Source organism: Xiphophorus maculatus, chromosome 7 (assembly GCF_002775205.1).
Source record: "Xiphophorus maculatus strain JP 163 A chromosome 7, X_maculatus-5.0-male, whole genome shotgun sequence".
NCBI lineage: Eukaryota > Metazoa > Chordata > Actinopteri > Cyprinodontiformes > Poeciliidae > Xiphophorus > Xiphophorus maculatus.
This window is the reverse complement of record NC_036449.1, coordinates 15,192,005-15,206,955: the sequence shown is the minus strand read 5'-3', so window position 1 is coordinate 15,206,955 and position 14,951 is coordinate 15,192,005. Positions and strand designations below refer to the sequence as shown.

General features: G+C 37.3%; 1 protein-coding gene across 4 annotated transcripts; it reads left to right on the top strand.

Annotated features, from left to right (window-relative positions):
• The first annotated feature begins 2,896 nt into the window (after nucleotides 1-2,896).
• sox21 (SRY-box 21) lies at nucleotides 2,897-8,024 on the top strand. Of its 4 annotated transcripts, XM_023336455.1 has the most exons (6): nucleotides 2,897-2,940; nucleotides 3,096-3,219; nucleotides 3,532-3,606; nucleotides 5,586-5,682; nucleotides 6,130-6,246; nucleotides 6,389-8,024. In XM_023336455.1, exon 6 carries the CDS (start codon nucleotides 6,402-6,404, stop codon nucleotides 7,146-7,148), a length of 747 nt encoding a protein of 248 aa, XP_023192223.1. In that variant the 5' UTR covers nucleotides 2,897-2,940; nucleotides 3,096-3,219; nucleotides 3,532-3,606; nucleotides 5,586-5,682; nucleotides 6,130-6,246; nucleotides 6,389-6,401; the 3' UTR covers nucleotides 7,149-8,024. The 4 variants fall into 4 exon arrangements, with proteins under 4 accessions (XP_023192223.1, XP_023192225.1, XP_023192224.1 ...); XM_023336457.1 differs by lacking the exon at nucleotides 5,586-5,682; XM_023336456.1 differs by lacking the exon at nucleotides 2,897-2,940 and having other exon boundaries at nucleotides 3,030-3,219.
• Nucleotides 8,025-14,951: the final 6,927 nt, after the last annotated feature.

The window sequence follows — 14,951 nt, the reverse complement described above, 5'->3', positions numbered from 1 at the left end:
GAGAAATGCTGGCGACTCGTCTCTACATACTAGAGATGTCTTGAAGGATTGTTACTGACATCTGGTAGGAATCTTGTGTGAATAGCCCCATTAGAAATATATTTACTGAGATAACCGCCATGTTCAATACTTATTCTCCCCGCTGTATGCCCTCTGGGGGGTGGCAGTGATCACAGTTCAAAAAACTGACTTCTCAAAGGCTAGGAAAGGCCGCTACTGTTATTTTTTTCTTTAATGATACAGGAAGCCATTTGATTGCCGCCGCTATTTTGTGTGCCCCTCGGGGTGCGGAGATATTCTGCACTGTGAGATTACGTATAATACTTTGACAAGCGACGGTTTAAAGATGAAGGTCTTATCAGCCCCGGCGGACTCGTCGTGCTTCTGTGTTGCCATTCTCCCTGGGTAATGTGCTTTCAAAGTTTGTTGTATCTGTCAGTTCAGGTCCTCGAAGACTCAGCTGACAATCACTCCTCTTCTCTCACCATCATTCACAAACACACACACACACACACACCCCTACACAGCCCTCAGGCCCAGTTGCCTGTATGAGTCCACAATGTTGGATACACACCACTCTGTGTTGTATTTGTGCACGGCTGTGTGTTTCATTGTGAATTGCAGCTCTCCTCACCAAGGGATCATGACCACTATCAATAGTATTTCCCCCTAATGTGATTAAGTTAATACTGCGCTCTATGAGGGGATTATATCTCAATTCCTCTTGATATGCGTAATATTTAGGTTGTGGTTGAGTAAATATTTTGGTTCTTCACCAAAATAATTTCCACTGAGACAAAGACACACAATTCTGCCCTAAGGAGCAATAAAGACTGTATAATTAGAATGATTAAAGAGCTGCACAACTCATTTGGCACTTACTGAATGTATTTTCAGAACACAAACCTTCAAAATAGGTCACATATTTAGACCACAAAAAACTTTATTCACATTAATTACACTTTTTTTATTTGAGACATTCAGTGTGACTCATTTGAAGTGATGCTGAAGTCGCCATTGTCTTTGCAAGCAATCCCATCATAATGTTGCCTTGCTCTTAAGCACATTTTCTGTGTATTGTAGCAGCCGTAAAGGCACTCATTAGACAAAATGCCATCTAATTCAAATGCATTCATCTTTAAACTGTAATCAATTGGACCGTTTTACAACCTTAAACTGTTTGTCATTAGCACTTTATCAAAGGAGAGATAAGACTCTGGGGGTAATGGTGCATGATGGTGACAGAGGAGCTTCTCGGTATGTTCCAAGTCGTGCAATTAATGATACTATCCAGTTTTTTTCTTTTCATAACAGATGTACTCTATAAATAAAAACACACTTGGGCAATGAAGAATGGATTTACAGAATAGGATTTTAGAAACTTGAACGGTGGTAAAAAGCTGTTAATTCTGCTTTGTTGGCATTTGTGTCAGTGACATCACAAGAGGCACAAGAACAAAGCAGGTCAGTTGGCATTAAGCATTAGGTCCACCTGTTGACGTCAGCAGACTGACAAACAAGAGAAAGTTTGGCTGCTTTGAAATATTTATAGTTTTTTTTTTTTAAAGACATTTAAAACTACAATTGGCAAGCTAAGACTAATATTTGGTATAAAATAAAATTGGCATTTTATTCTATAAAGATCACAAAGCAAAAAGATTAGGTTGAATTTAGTAGGTGCTAAGTCTACACCTTTGTTTATCCATGCATTGTGGTCTAAACACATTTAAATAAATTATATATGAACCCCTATTGTAATATTATTTTTTAGCAGACATGCAAATAGCTGTTGCTTTTCTATTTTAAATCAAACAATTGTGTTATTATTATGTATTGGGTAAATACAGTATGGTTTATGTTTAAATGTCATAAAGCCAAACTACTTTAGATAAGCTGAAAAACTTTTCTCCTTATGACTGCTGAGTTATTTCTCATTTTTTCCTTCTGGTTGATTGGTTGTAATGATAACAATGGTAAATTCTGTATACAGCCAATTTGGCAGTGTTAAATCCACACTGTGTAAATTCTGTTTGGTCCTTCTAAGAATTGGTGTTAATTTAACTCTTTTTAGAATTATTTCAACAAGAGACTGAATATTTTTTAACTATTTTAATTGTTAAAATTACTCAATTTTAACAGACAATTTTCTGTGTAAGTATTTCTGCTGTTGTGCAAGACAAATTGGACGCAATGATCAGATCATATTTATTTTTTAATATAACAATTTGGCCAGAAATGATCATGGAAGATCTTTGACAATGAAATCTAGTGAAACTTTAGTTCTTCTCACAAAACACCTGTTGGCACATTTTGCTGCAGCCTTTCAAAATACAAGGAAACACCTGTGAAGGAAAGGGAATATGATTAAAAACATACAATTTAAAAAGACAAAGATGACAGATGATTAACTGAATATGGGATGTCAGCAGATGGATGTATGAATGGAGGGTTGATTTTAAACTGGTAGAATTTATTATTATTTAACAGCAATTTACAAAGAGTAAAATAAATGGAACATTTTTTTCAGCAGATGAAAAACTCTGCATAAATGGAGTTTGCTTGATTTTACACAAAAGCCTCAATAGCAATTTTTATCGCTTAACTGGGGAATGTATTTAAACTGCTTAGATCTGTTTTTATTATAAAAAATAATTACACTTTCCACAATTATATTCCCACTTATCCTTCTAAATGAATTTCCAGATTTGTTCTTATCTTACTGAATCTTAAATCTGATAATCGGCCATTAGAGCAGGACTGGTCTTCACAAGCATGCGGATCATCAAACAGCTCAAAAGAGGGAGGCTGACCACTTTTTTTTTTTTATTCGCAGTTTCCCTCTCTGCTCGGCCTGCACTGGAGCAGCCGCAGCTGTGGAGGATAAGGGGAAGATGGAGGCAGAGCTGTGATCAGGCAAGCAGAAAGAGAAGCCCACATCAGGTACACAATCAGGACCCCTCCCTCTTCCTCTTCTTACAAAACCTCCCTGATAATGAGCAAACTTTCATGTGGCAGTAAATACTCCCCCTACTTTGTGGGGGTTTGAAGTGCCAAACACCAGATATTGTTGTTTACCCTCTCTTCTTCTTTCATAGTCAAAGAAAAGCCATCTGATAGCAAGAGGTCAACTCGTGTTCCCTTGAAATCAATTTATTCCCAGACCCGATTCCTCTCCCTCCTCCTGCTGTGGGAGAATAAGAGCTTGTGAAGGATGAGGAGGTAAGTAAACATCCCACAATATTCTGTAGTGCATTTGCTGCTCAGACTTGGATTATCCAGGGACTCCTCATCAACTTTCTTTATAATTTACTGTGCCTTCTCCAGGACTTTGGAGTGTTGAGTTGAATAAAGTACTGAGTGCTATCATGGAGACTCTCGCACCTCCAGGGGACTCCTTTAACAAAGTGATGGCTTTAGCGCTTTAGTGTGAACTGTGTGCGATCTGTCCAAGGAAGGGGGAAAAAAGACCCCATGGGCTTGTTGTTGCTGCTGTCTGCTTTCTATTTGCATGATATTCTTCCGCTTTTTCAGCCTTATCACTGCTTCGCTGTGAGGAAGGCAGTGCTGGCTGCCGTCTCAGAGGTTGGACCTAAGCTTTATCAGCAGGTAATTCTGCCACTCTTACTAACTCATGTTGAATTATTTAAGTGCTATTTCTGGGAGCCGTGTGTGCAAAAGGAAGGGGGACCGACTTGAGTGTTTATTTTCCTTTTAATCAGATTTCAATGAATCCAGAAAATGTCATAAATGAATGTTCTCCCCTTCTGATGATTTGTGAATGCATCTCTGGAAAAAAACAAAAAACATATTAGTTTCTCTTATTTTGATATGTAAAGGTATGCAAGGTATGAGTTAAATAAAAATGTTGTAATATTTTGTAACCAAAATTCCTAAAAAAAAATTGTGATTTGGGGCATTTATTTGGAGGAAGTCAAAAATGGTCAAAATAACTAAAAAGATCAGATCAAACAAAAATGCAAATAAAACATCTTATTTTAAATATCACAATTTTTTTCACTTAAAAAGTATTCAGAAATAATTTTTGTTAGGAATAGCCCTAATTTTTAATCACAGTAGTTGAGCATAGCCACATTTCTTCCGCTCATGCTGTTGGGTTTAAGCGATAACCTAATCAGTACCTTATTAAGCAGAATAAGAGTGCTGGTGTCGAAACTCAGCAGATAATGCTATATGTGGAGATGCAGAATTGCAGATAAAGCAAATTGATTTAATAATGTCAACTGAGTCAATATTCCAGGTAAAGCCTTTTAGTAGATCAAATCTACCACCAACACTAGAAGGCAACCATACCCACCATCATGTTGCTTGCCTAATTTGCCACGACAGGCCACAATAAATAAATAAATATGAATATTTTGATGATAAGAAAACACACTGGATGTGACATTAGGACATGCTGAACTGGGCCAAAACATCTACACGGTTGAAATAAGGGACTTATTTATGATTGTTTATTATTTTTAAATGGCATTCCAGTTGTCTTAAATATGAAATAAAACTGACATAAAGTGGAAACGCGAAGTGAGGGGGCTTATCAAAAATAAAAGGGAAAATGAAAAAAGAAAGAAGGTAATCCTGAAGGCGTACATGTGTGCAGACACTTCTGCTCCGATAACAACTTTCACCACTGCAAGGAGGCTGCGCATGCAATTGTGTTTGCACGCTTGTGTGATGAGAGGCTACATGCTCCTGCCGAGGGAGTGGGCCGCTTCTCTGCAGGAATGTTATCGGGAGGCTGAATGACAAGGCCGACAAAACAGGGCGGGGGGGCGGAGAGGCGCGGCGTTGAGAGATGCTCGGGTCGGTTTTGAGGGAAACAGGTCTACCTTTCATCTGGCCCTTTTTTGTTAATTTGGCGCGGATCATCCTCACCTTGTCAGGTTTCCTCTAGAGACAAAGGTGCGCGGCAATAAATCCCTCTTTAATCCTTGTTAAGAGATTTTTTTTAAAGTCTTAATTTAAAAAAATGTAAAGGACATAATAATAATAATAATAATAATAATAATAATAATAATAATAATAATAATAATAATAATAATAATAATAATAATAATAATAATAATAATAATAATAATAATAATAATAATAATGTGCAAGCTGATTAGAGCGGACCGTTAAAAAGAACAACTGGAGTGAATTGAATGTTATATCCTAATTTAAGCGCTCAACCTGCAGCTTAATTTGTCATTTATAATATTGCTCAATGCCGCTTCTTTACTTTTTTTTTTGAACATATAATTATGTACAACAGGAGAAAGTGCCAGAACAAGCCACTTAAAGCCTACAGTTTACGCAACAGGTCCCGCTGATAGCTGTAATTGCTTAGTTGAATATTGGACAACCTAATTTCCAGTTGTCGACTCGCTGCCCTTGGGAAGGTCCTTTGAAGTGAACGTGGAAGTGGGAGGGAGGGGGGGATTTCAAGAAAGTAATTAATTTTAACCGAGCACGATTAGAAACACTCCAGACCTGCTCGATATTTTTGCTTATTTATTAAGCGAAAATAAAATAAAAGTGACAATGTATAAAAAAATGAAAGAGCCATTCTTTACCTTTCTTCTTAGAGGGGCGCGCCACCCACGAGGAAGAGAAGACCACCTTTAGGATGAGAAGTGCGCAAAGTGGACACATTTTTCTTGGAAATAGATACATGTGAATGAGGTGATACTCATGTTTTTTTTTATAAAGGAAAAGATTTTATGTAACGTAATGTACTTATGTTATGTGCAGCTATTAGAAATAAATCTTAGAATAAAGCCATAGCTGCCTATGAAACAGAGGCTAAGAAAATAAGCTCCTCATACAGGTATAAAAAGGATAAATATCTCAAAGATGAGATATGTTCAAAAAGTCACAGTGGAAATTAAGAGAGAGAAGAAAAAAAAAATCAAGGGTCTAGTTCTAGTGCGCATGCGTGAGCGCCACTTTCACTACCTGCCACACACAATCCGGTATTTCACATGGGGCAAGCGGGAGCTGTCATCCACTTGTGTATAACGCTGCTGCTGTGCGTTTAGGCTGACAGTCTCAGGCGACAAGGGAGAACAAGACAATCTTTCCTTATTTATTTATTTATTTATTTTTTATTATTGTCATTTTTCACTTAAGGTGAATCAACTCTGGATGGCACTATGACGCTGAAAAGATTTGAACATTCATAAGGACGCAGAAACTTGACGATTTCTCCGGATAATCCACGGGTGGGATGAAGAACTAAAGTCTAGAGTGAGTAATCTTACCAGTTTGAAAGAATAACATTGTTATGAAGCTGATTGTCTTGTGTGGGTGGGTGTGGGGTGTGTGTGTGTGTGTTTTCTTTTCTGCCTGCTTGATGAGTTATTGAACTTTGCTATATATTTTCTTTTAGAGTTTGAGGCAGCATGTCTAAACCAATGGATCACGTCAAACGCCCGATGAACGCTTTCATGGTCTGGTCCAGAGCCCAGCGCAGGAAAATGGCTCAGGAGAACCCGAAGATGCACAACTCCGAGATCAGCAAGCGGCTGGGAGCGGAGTGGAAACTTCTCACGGAGTCCGAGAAGAGGCCGTTCATCGACGAAGCCAAGCGGCTCAGGGCGATGCACATGAAGGAGCATCCAGACTACAAGTACAGACCGAGGCGGAAGCCCAAGACTTTGATGAAAAAAGATAAGTTTTCCTTCCCGGTGCCCTATAATCTTGGGGAGCACGACGCGCTCAAAGTTAGCGGACTTTCCGCAGGAGCGCTCTCCGACTCCGTCATCGGGAACCCGGACAAGGCTGCGGCGGCCGCGGCGGCCGCGGCTGCGAGGGTCTTCTTCAACCCGTCCATGTCAGCGAACCCGTACTCGTTTTTTGACCTGGGATCCAAGATGACCGAGCTTTCCCCGCCTTCCTTTCCTTACGCCTCTCCTTTGGGTTACCCGCCGGGAGGGGCGGCGGCGTTTACCGGGACTGGCGGCGTGGGCGGTGGGACACACACCCACACTCACACGCACCCGTCACCGGGTAACCCGGGGTACATGATCCCGTGTAACTGTACGGCCTGGCCCTCGGCGGGACTCCAGCCGCCCTTAGCCTACATCTTGCTGCCCGGGATGGGGAAACCTCAGCTTGAACCTTACCCTGCATATGCTGCGGCGTTATGATAGGCCCGCTACAGAGATGACTGTGACTGATCTGTTCATGCAAGATTTTTTATTATGCATGCAAAAACTTGTACATGTGATGAAGTGCTCGTCCTCTCAAATATCACATGTGTATGTACATTGATTAATGCCTTTATCTAAGGTAATGCTTATTTAGAGAACTCTCTAATCTATTATTGCTCAGCCAGGAAGACGACTGAACAAGGAGCAGAGATTTGAGCTGTTGAGCATCTTTTTCACCTGCAGGACTGACCTGTTGGAATCATGGCCAATGACCCCACCCCCCATCCTTTCTCCTGCTTCTCTCATCAGGACCACAACTGTTTACTTTCAGATGGGTGGGAGGGGGGCTTATTATTCAAGGATCAATGAGGAGGACTGCCACAACACTGTAAATGTAAATGTGTACAGATCCAAAATGACCTTTAGTTTATTTGCCGTTATAGGCTTTAGTGTTTGAGATATTTCACTAGAAACACGGTGTATATATTTTGAGGGTTTTTTTTAAAAAACCGTTTTATAGATGTCTGTAATATTTATTGTTTTAGTGGAATTTATGGTGAGCCAGACAATTTTAAAAAAGGACAAGACATTTGCACATGAATCTTACAAGATGTAATTTATTTTGAAGCTTTCTTTTTCTTTAAATAGTAAAAAAACAAACAGAAAAAAAAAGTTTGGAAGCAGTTGGAAGTTTATTATAATTTTCACCATTCCCACTTCTTGTGTCATGTGCAGCAAGGGAAAAAAAAGACCCCTTTTAACTAACTCATATGGAATTTGTATGTTTTGTGTTTTCCTTTAACATCCCGTTATGTACATCAAACTATTGTTGAGCAAAAGGACTACAATAAAACCTATTCGGATTAAACGGAAGGGAATCGCTGACTGTATAGTTCTTGATGAGATGAACAAGATTGGTATCTTTTCTTTTTTTTTTCTTTCTACCTCCTCTTGCTCCTGCCTCCTCAGTCCAGGTGAAGTGTAAGGTATCCTCCAAAGGCCGCTTTTGTCCAAGCTTTGAATGGCATTACAGGGCGGGGGGTGTATGAGGGGGAAATCTAAATCAACCCATTGTTATCAAGAGCCAAAACCTTATTTATCACAATTTTAATCGGAAGATAAAACTGTGCCCTGCTCTAAGCTTTCTTTTCCCATGCAGGGACAAAAAAGCAGTGGAAAGTGGTGGGAAACAAGCTCCTCATTGAGGATCTAAAATAACCTGAGTGTGAGAAGAAAAACAAAATAGGTTTAATTTAAATAAATGGGTGCACCCAAGAGAGTGTGAGTGAGAAAGTGTGTGTGAAGCAGGTGCGGACTGTCCGAATCTCTCAGCAACATGTAAAGCACCAAAATGAAGCGAGCCGTCTCTTCTAGATTACACCGGGAGATTAATTCATAAGGATCAGAGCGATTATGCAAAACTAATTTGGACAGTCCAGGGATAATTATCTCCGACACGGTTAATTAAACCTTTTCAGTGCTTTGCTCTCCATTGTGACACCTCGATCCCTTCTCTCCACGGAACTTCCTCCTCCTTGGCCCCCAGAGTGACGCGCTGTGCAGGCTTTCAATTCATTTCAAAGCTGGAAAAACAAGAGAAGTGTCTGATTGTGTACTTGCATTTATTTATTGTTATTTTTATATCTTGGGTACTTTCAGCCTTAAACAGAAATTGTTTTTCTAAAAAAAAAAGTATTAGACATGGATTAAAAATTTAGGCATCTTTTAATAATGTTCTGATCAAATCCCTCTACAAAATTATCTGTTGAAATAACCAGTAAAGTTGCTGTAATATTTGTATGCCTTTTATTTGGAAAGCTTTAACTGCTAAGTGATGCCAAGATAAATATTTACAATCAAACCAATTTTTACAAATGGTTTACTTGAATAGGTATTCAAGTAAATTTGTCAAATTCCAGACAATTTTAGAATATCTCGATATTTACTCCTATTTAATAGTAAATAATCAAAATTAAAATTTTATTCTAATTAAGGCATAAAATTATAGTGATATACAAAAAAACCCCAAACATCTTAAAATATGGCATGTAAAATTGTATTTTCTAACAACAGCTAAGCTTCATTAGCATCAAATACATCTGGGTTAAGAAACTGATTTTGTTAGCAAGTTTAACTTTAGCATTAGCATATAAATAAAATAATTAAAACTGGATCCAAACTTTTAAAATTTGTTCTGAAAAATGGACATTACCCTCACAAACACAGCTAAGGTTTGTTATTACCTGACAATGACTCTGTTAGTTAAGAAGTTCGGCTTGATAGCAAGTTCCTTTTTCGGGTTAGCACTGTCGCTAGGCTAGATGGCTGAATACAAGCCTTTTGAATCTGAGCCAACAAGTTGACATGCAAATCTGCCTTAAAATCACAGCTAAGATGTGCTGTTCATTTGCAAGAACTGACTCAAGGTTTAGTTTGCCAGCAAGATTGACTTTAGCATTAGCGCCTTCACAAAACTCATAAAGTTTGACCCTATGTTTTTGCTCTTGTAATTAATTTTTTCCCTCTGTCAAAACTAATTGTTCTTTATTTTGTCTAAATTGATAGATTGGCATTAAAAGCATTGTAAATAGATATATTAGTCTTACCAGACACAATAAATGAGAAACAAAATGACCAAATAAACTTTTTCCGTTAAATTATAATTAAAATGTGGGATTTGTTACCAAAATAAAATAATGTTGCTTGAAGGTGTGGAAGCCACTGTTGAAATGAAGAAGTGTAAATTAGTCCTTACTTAAAGTCAAACATTTTAATGACTAAAATTTAATATCCTCCAAAATTCCGTTTTGTAGTATAAATGAAGTTGAATTACAACTTCCGTGCATTTCTTTCACTTTCTTCTCTTTTTATTTTATTTTTCTTAAGGAAAAGGGGGAAGAAAGCTGAAAGAAGTTCCTTTTTTCCTCCGGCTCTGGGAGCGTTTAGATGGTCGAGGAGGTTTTGTCTGGGAACAAAACATGGGTTGGGAGGTTTTTGTGAGAGTGTTGTTTGTTGAAGTGGAGCTCAGCAAAAGCGGCTGCTTTCCCTCATTGTGATGAAAGCAATCAGTGGTATTTGGAAAACTGTTAGCATTGTCCACTTCTTCTGTGTCCATTGTGGAGGATTTCTTTTCACAAGGTTTTTTTTTTCTTTTTCACCCGATCCAGCTGGCCGGAGTGAATAGCGGTGCAATGTGTACACGCTTTGTCCCTCCGAGCCCTTCAAGTAGCCCACGTTGAATGGAGTGAGTTGACACTGCATGACAGTGAAACAACATAATAAAAAATACATGAGCGCATGAATGGAGGCAGGCGCATAAATAAATAAAATGGGTGGCCAAAACTGGATAAACTGAATGACAAAACGGTGAAAGGGGGACAAAAAGATATTTAACACGCTAGATTAGCATTAGAATGCCATCTACAAGCCAGAACAATTGATGAATGGGTTTACCGGCCAAGAAAGAAATGGACTAAATGCCTTTTGAATAGATAGGCTATGTTTTTTCTTTTCTTTTTCTTCTTTTTTGGTTAGGGAGGTTAGATGGGAACCGAATGGGAAAGGTGGAGATACAGCTATGGAAAAGTTTGAGAAAACTTTAAAAATAATAATAATAAAAGATTTGGAGGAATATTTGTAAGAGATCAACTGAAATGCAAGCTAACAATCACCATTACATTATTAGACTAAGGAATATTTTGAGATTTAACACTTTGAATTTGGTTTTCCAATATTTTTATTCAGATTATTCTTCATCAATACAAAAGGGAAGCATATTTTAATGTGGCTGAACAGAAGATGACAGAAGTAGCTGTGCTGTCACAGACATCTGAATAAATCCAAACACTCATAATTATTCAGGTTAAATAAAGACTTAACACAAAATTTTCAGGTGGCATTGGATACATTTATTTATCTTTAAGGATAAAAATTATTTACTTATAATTAGAATCATACATAAGAAAGTGTTTCAGTCTTTACTTACAGTACTCAAAAAAACACACACATATTTTTCACATTTAAAAAGAGAGGGAGAGAATTTAAAAATAGAGTTAATTGTAAATGCTTGCATTTTTCGTGTAGACTGCTGTGTTTAAAAAGGTTGGAAATGTTTGCAATCATGTGATAAAACAATGGAGAACGGTTGTCATACTTTCTTTTTTCTAGGTTTTTTTCTAACGGTTTTTCTAACCTTTATCTGAGTATGAGCATTCAGAATGAGTTTTGCATCCTTTACGACTGGATCATCAAAGTGTTAAACATGCATGCAGATTCCACTAAAAAAAGTGAAACATTTTCTGGTTCAAAAATTTTTAGAATATTTACTGTATACTTTGTGCTTTACTTTATACACTAACAGTCACTTTGGAGGTTTTTGCATCCAATTTAAAGCGACGGCTGCCTCATGTTTTCATAAGCTGCCTGCCTGATGCCCTGATATGATTATATCTCAGTGTTAAACCCTTTATGTGCCTGTAAGACATTTGTAGAAGTGAGATTAGGCAAATTAACATACATATGTATCACCAGTTCAACCATGTTGACCTCAGAGGGCTGCACAATAGTTTGCTCATCCCTAATTCGCCTGAGGGCCAACCCTGGAAGCTGGTGGATTATCACCTGGTTTCAATGGCCTGAGATGGATCATTTCAGTATTTTTTTTCAGACATGAATAATACATCAATATCATCTTGTTGGAGGATGTTTTCTCAGTTTGTTTGCAGAAGTCTGCTCCTTGCTCACCTGGCTGTCATTGCATGTGTGTGTAAGTGTGTGTTAAACCCTGGGAGACATATACAGCCAGCCCCGGCCTCTCTGCAAGGAACCTCAAAGAGTCTGATCACTGACTCCTCCATCTCATTTTAGGCAAATCAAAGTGTGAAAAGTCTCTCCTGAAGCAATATCTCCATCATCAGGTTGGGTCAAGAATGTTTATGAAGGCTGTGTGTCATATTACCTGTAATCTCCAGAGTATGAACCACTGTATTTCTTACTTTCTCTATGCTCCCAGGAGGGGGAAAAATGCCAAAATTATCTTGCATTGCACCTTTTCCGCAACACCTCAACATAGCAAATCAAAGCCTCAAAACCGTACATGTCGCTGTGCCCAAGGTCACCGAGAGAAATGAGAAATCTCTGTGTACTGTACAGTCCACCCCCATAAACATGCCACACAGCCCTCTGAAGTCTGACTTTGCTTTAAAGAGAGTCCAAGTTTGTTTAATAGTACATAATGCAATAAGTCGATGCACCCTCACTGGAGTTCAGAGGTAACGCTTGAATTAGGTTGGGGGGCAAGAAGGTGGATGGAGAGGAGGAGCTGCTGAGGTGAATTCTGCAGGTGAGACGGGTGTACTGACACAGTGTCTAACAGAACACCAGGCTTTACACTTCTGAAGTAAATTGCAATAGCAACAATATTTCACTATAACTTTTATTTACATCTGAACTGTACCTTTATATCAGTGAGAGATTTTTGAACCCTGACTAAACCTGAGCAAATCTTATTGCAGTACTTCACTGAAGTGTTTGGAAAGTTTTTATCCAATTATAATGGCACATGTGTGTGTTTTTCATTTCACAAAACAACTTTCATTAATTTCAAAAATAGGAATTATATCTTCAAGTTGGAATTTATTGCACATCTTTCGGCATGTACTCTACCCATTGTCAAAATTATATGTACAAGCTTAAATATGTACAGTACATTAACCCCAAAGATTTAGTTAAAAGTCCTATCCAAAAAGATTTGCAGATTTGCAGACTTGCATATATATATATATATATATTGTGTAGAAAGAAAATGAATAAAAATAGCTAAAAAAATGTATAGGGGAAAAAGAGAAAGGATATTGAACATTGAATATATGAATGAAAAAATAATTAATTAAAAATTAAACCAACAAAAACCAACAAAAAATATATATACATATAAAACATTTATTAATAGCACTTGACAATAAATGAACATTGCTGCATATAAGAGGAAACCATTTCAGGGTGTATTAAAGCACAAATGATGTGAAGGTGTGTTGTTTCAGTGGTGAATGGCAAACTTGTTTTCTGACCCAAAAGCTCCCACTGCTGTCTAAAATACCTCACTACACTTTTGTGGCTGTGTTTGGATTTAAAGGAGTTGAAAGTTAATCAAAACTAATCTTAAAAATAAAAAAACTAATTAAAAAAATAATTAAATTGAGAATAATTTACCTGTTTTAGTGGGACACAAGTCACCTTTTATTTTGACGAGATTAGACTTTTTCAAAAACATCTTATAGATGCTAAATAGTCACTCAAATCACGAAGTTAATAACCCAACAGACGAGGCGTGAGATTATTCTCTGTATCCATCAATAAGTAGAATATTGTCAGCGAGCAGCCTTAACAAGTGTTCCTTAAACTGACATGACATTTTTTGTTCCATTTCCAAATGACCGCTGGCTGAGATTGCTGGCTCTCATATTAATTCTCAGGTTTTCAAGAGAAAAAATACATCTGTGATACGTAGAAATAATGACGTTGAAGAGCCGATGCCCTCAAGGAAGAGTGGCAAAGAATTATATCTTTCTTTAACACAGGACACAGGCAAAAAACGATAAGTACCTGTCACTTGGCATACTCTCAGCTACATGTGCCTATCAATGAAAGAGATTATTTTCCCCAGTTATTACAACAAAGATCTGCGGGGCTCGAAGATTGCACCTTTAATGAGAAGGAATGATTTCCTCCTGCACACTCACAGCCACACTTGGGTGAGTGAGCTGTAAAGCCATCACTCCCCTCTCCTCTCCCCACCACGAGCCACCCACCCCCTTCACTCTCGCTCTCTCTCAATTCTACTCGAACTTATTAAAATGAAATATTGCCAACATTAATGCACAGGGATTATTTATTACATTTTAACAGGATTATGGTGTGCAAAGCTTGATTTAGGATCCCCACACTTTATTGTGACATTGTGGCGCAGCAGTCAAATTCCACAGACTTGTTGTAATTAACAGCGACAAAATAGATCATTTCCGAATGATATGTGGCACCAGAACTAATCTTTGCATACAGAAATTGTTGGATACTGAATAATACATTTACTAGATATAAACTGGCTTTCCTCATCATTCTGCTTTTAACTTGTCTTAATTTTCCTTCTAAATTGTTTTGTACAATTGCCCAAGTGTCAAAATACGATAATTTTTGTGTATATATATATATATATATATATATATATATATATATATATATATATATATATATATATATATATATATATATATATATATATATATATATATATATATATATATATATATATATATATATATATATATATATATATATATGTATATGTATGTAATAAATGCAGCTTTTTGCAGTTTTATGATCTCTTGCTGGAAAATCATAGAAGAATTTAACCATTAATTTATTTGGGCACGTTAACTATATTCCAAATGGAGAAATACATTTTTCAATGAAATCAGGTTTTTCTAGACCGTCTGCTGCTTATACTTTGCACATCTTCCTTTTGCTGTTAGTCTTAAGATATTTCATAAGGTTAGTGGATAATGAGGGATCCTTGTACTTTGGTCTCAATCTAAGGTGGTCCTGGTTTGTAAAAGAAAAACATGCAATGAATATTTGTTTGTTTTTTATAGATAAATCTGAAACTTCACTTTAAAGAATCTTTGTTTGGTGTAAAACAACTTCATTAAGGTTTTGAAGTACAGATGATTGAAACCAGTCCAGTTCTGCAGCTCAGTCTCAAATCAGAAACCAAGACTGCCACCGTGTCCACATGAAGACACC